We start from the raw sequence: 3908 nt of genomic DNA on the forward strand, positions 1-3908 counted from the left end.
CTCTGACAGGACATCCAGATGGCCACCAGACACACGGAAAGTCACTCAGCATCACCCATCACCAGGGAAATGCAGACCCAAACCACAATGGGATGTCACCTGACAGCCGTCAGAATGGCTAAAATTCACAACACGAGAAACAACAGGTGTTGGTGAGGCTGGGGAGAAGGGGGAGCCCCCTTGCACTCCTGGTGGGAATGCGAACAGGTGCGGCCACTGTGGAGAACGGTGCGGAGGGACCTCAAGAAGTTAAAAGTAGAGCGACCCTACGATCCTGGAATTGCGCAGCAAGGTACTTGCCCCGAGGATACAGAAGTACAGATCCTAAGGGGGACGTGCAGCCCAGTGTCTGCAGCAGCGTCATCAACAGCAGCCGAACAGCGGACCGGGCCCAGGCGTCCACCGACAGATGAGTGGGCACAGACGATGGGGGAAATACAGTCACTGCGACGTCACTCGGTCATCAGAAGGGATGGAATGAAGCCATTGACAATGATGTGGGAGAACCGGAAAGGACTGATGCTAAATGAACTAAGTCAGTCAGAGAAAGACAAATACCATACGATTGCGTTCACGTGTGGATTTTAAGAAACCAATCAAACTGCAAAGGGGCGGGGGGCGGGGGGAGATGAGAGAAGCAAACCAAGAAACACATTTAACCATACAGAATAAAGTAATAAATACCAGAGGAATGGGGGGGGGTGGATAGGGAAATGGGATGGGGATGACGGAGGGCACCTGTGACGAGTACCAGGCATTGTAGCCAATGGTTGAATCACTATGTGGTACACTGAAACTTTGTTATACTGTGTTAACAAACCAAAACAAGCCTGAAAAAATATGGTCTACATCCTCTATCATTAGGAAGTTACCAATGAGAACAGCAGCGAGATAGTGCTACACACCATTTAGAGATGCTAAAGTCCAAAAAAAAGGATCCCAGTTGCTGGAGGGTTGTATATGACAGGAATGCTCCTTCATGCTGGGGATGTGCATACGGTTGCTTTGGAAGACAGTTTAGCAGTTTTTTCCAAGGCTAAATAAATCTCTCCTGAGGGCCCAACATTCATACTTCTAGTATTTAGACAATTGTTTTGAAAAAACTGTTTCCACGCAAAAACTAGCATGCGAGTATGCGCGGTAGCTCTATTCATCGTAGCTAAAACCTTAAAGAGATCAGGATGTCCTTCAGTACATGAACCCATAAGCAAACTGCGGTGCATCCAAGTGAAGGGTGCCAGGAAGGCCACACCAGCCTGCGAGAAGGGTGCACATGGGGCCGGCTGGGCCCGTGCACACAGTCCTGTATGAATCCATGCGTGTCCCCCGAGTGCCCTCACCGGTCAGGGCTGTGCTGGTCCCTGGAGCCGCCCGGGCAGAATGGGGCCAGGAGCACTCTTCCCAGGTGGGGCAGTGGAAAGAACAATACATAACCTCTGACACCCTCCACAAGCCTTGACTGGGGTTGGGTTGGATTTGAAACAGTAAGTGACCAGGTAAACACTTCATTCTTCTATTAGAGCCTCTATTAGAGGACCAAAGGGCAGAAAACCAATGCTTCAGCTCAAGTCTGGACTCACATGTGACCCTGGGCAAGTCCTGTCCACCCTGGGGGCCCAGGCAGATGGAGGAGAGGAAGAGAGCCAGTTATGTTTAAACTTAACTCTGACCCTGACCCCGACCCCAAACCCCTAACCCCAGACTTTGACCCTAAGCCCAAACCTGAATCTATACCTTATTTCCTAACTACATACCAGAACCATCTGACCTGCATTATCCTACTACGCCATAAGCTGAGCATGCAGCCCTTTGTAATAAGCTGTAATTGTGACAAGCTGCCTTACTTTCTCTGGTGTGGGAGATACCTAGTTCTTGGGTGTTGGCCTTTTTGCCCCCTTCTTTTTTTTTTTAAGATTTTATTTGTTTACTTGAAACAGGGAGCACAAGTGGACAGAGTGGGAGGCAGAGGGAGAGGGAGAAGCAGGCTTTCCACTGAGCACACAGGCTTTCCATGCAGGGCTCAGTCCCAGGACCCTGCGTTCATGTCCTGAGCCGAAGGCAGATGCTTCACCAACTGAGTCACCCAGGTGCCCCTGCCCCCTTCTTCTTTCACTCTTCAATTCAAACCTCAAGTCATCTATATGTTCAACAGTTCTCAGGACAATAATATTTCTGGTGTTTTGAGATCTTGTATATTTCTTAGTGTTTCTTCTTCATCTTAAATGTAGGTAAAAAATTATTGCAAATTTGAACACATTTCTGAATTTATATGAGAATATTAATAATTCTACTTTTAAAATTAAATATGACATATTTCTGACACACAAAGTATAGAGCACAATTTAATAAGCACACACATTTCATCACTTTGCTTAGAGCTAAGGTTACCTTACACAAAAAAAGTAACCACTACCCTTTTGTAGGTTTATTGATTTCTATAATTGTATGATAATGTTTCCAATATTATAAAACATTCTACATTACATACCTGTTGCTATTTTATAAAGTTTAAAACTTATATACATGGTATCATAATCTAAACCTTACATTTAATCTTTAAAATGTTTTTTAAACATTTTAAACAATAATTTGTAAACATTTGAAAACAATAATTTAATTACAGTTCTTTGGATTGTTCGTTCAATGAGGACGATAAATGTAACTCATGTCATCGATAAGCATGTTAATCTATATTCATACAAATGACTCCTGTGGTGCAGAAGAATGCTAAAGAGTGTTCTATGATCAATGAATTTTCTTTAAGAAGAGAAAAATCTTTTTGGGGGTTTCATGAAATTTATTCTATTTTCATTTTTAATTAGAAAGAAAGAACAGATAGTTGGGTAACATGATGAAAAAAAGTTATTAAATTTCTCCAGTTGCTCCTTTTTCTTACTTGTATAAACTAAATAAACAGTAAGAAAGGTGTTGGTCCAGTAAAAGAAAACAAAGCAGCTCACCAGTATGAGAATGACGTGAGTAGCCTTGTTTTCAGGAGAGCGTGAAGACTGGATGGTACTGCGAACATTCTGAGCTGCTCTGTGATGTCTGTAAAGGATATTCACCATGTAGATGCTACTACATGTCATCAGAGAGAGAAAGGACAAATCTCGAAGGAATACCGTACTTAGAAATATTGATGATATCTGGCCATCATGTGCACTGCTTTTACAATAAGCAATCTGATACCCAAGTCTATCATCGGTGATATTCCTGTTGGCCACAGTTCGTAAAAGGACCACAGAATAGATGGCCATGTTGATCATCCAGAAGAAAAGTAAGGAGGGTTGAAGGAATGCAGGGATTTTGTATTTGAGCCAGGCCCATTTATGACTACTTGGAGTAATAGTCACTGCCTGAAATGTACTCTGGAGGGCGGTTGTGCACAGAGAAATGCTCCGGGTAACTCTCTGAATATAGAGCACTGTTTTACATCCAGTATCGCCCATCTCCACTCTAATTCCAAAAGATGTAATTATATTTGGAATCCCTCTGAATATGAGCGTCAGAGCATTAGCCAAAGTTAAGTGGGCAAGAATCATATCTACAGGCTTCTTCTTATGAGGAAAAATTAAACATGTGTACATATATAATGTAAATAACAAAGAATTCCCCATGAAACCAATACAAGTTTGAAAGATAAAGAAAATCCCCCAAATTATGTCACTGGAAATCATTGTCTTTCAGTCTCTCTTAGATCTTTAAACCAAGTCCAGTACATCCTATAGACAAATAATTTAATTATGAATATAAATAGTAAAGGTAATTGAGACTGAGGGCTAAGCTATCAAGTTTCAGGGAGTCTTCCTGCAGAATTGGCAACTACGTAGCTATACGAGGGATCATCCAGGTTCTTAAAGAACAGAACTGTCAAGGAACAGAATTCAATTTTTATGAAGACAGAGTAT

The 3908-nt window shown here is 42.5% G+C and overlaps 1 protein-coding gene across 1 annotated transcript; it reads right to left on the reverse strand.

The window, feature by feature from the left end:
* Positions 1-2676: 2676 nt before the first annotated feature.
* LOC140599479 (vomeronasal type-1 receptor 1-like) lies at positions 2677-3677 on the reverse strand. The gene has a single exon (XM_072762630.1). The coding sequence runs from the start codon at positions 3675-3677 to the stop codon at positions 2760-2762; it is 918 nt and encodes a 305-aa protein (XP_072618731.1). The 3' UTR covers positions 2677-2759.
* Positions 3678-3908: the final 231 nt, after the last annotated feature.

The sequence above is a fragment of the Vulpes vulpes genome, chromosome 7 (genome assembly GCF_048418805.1).
Source record: "Vulpes vulpes isolate BD-2025 chromosome 7, VulVul3, whole genome shotgun sequence".
Taxonomy (NCBI): Eukaryota; Metazoa; Chordata; class Mammalia; order Carnivora; family Canidae; genus Vulpes; species Vulpes vulpes.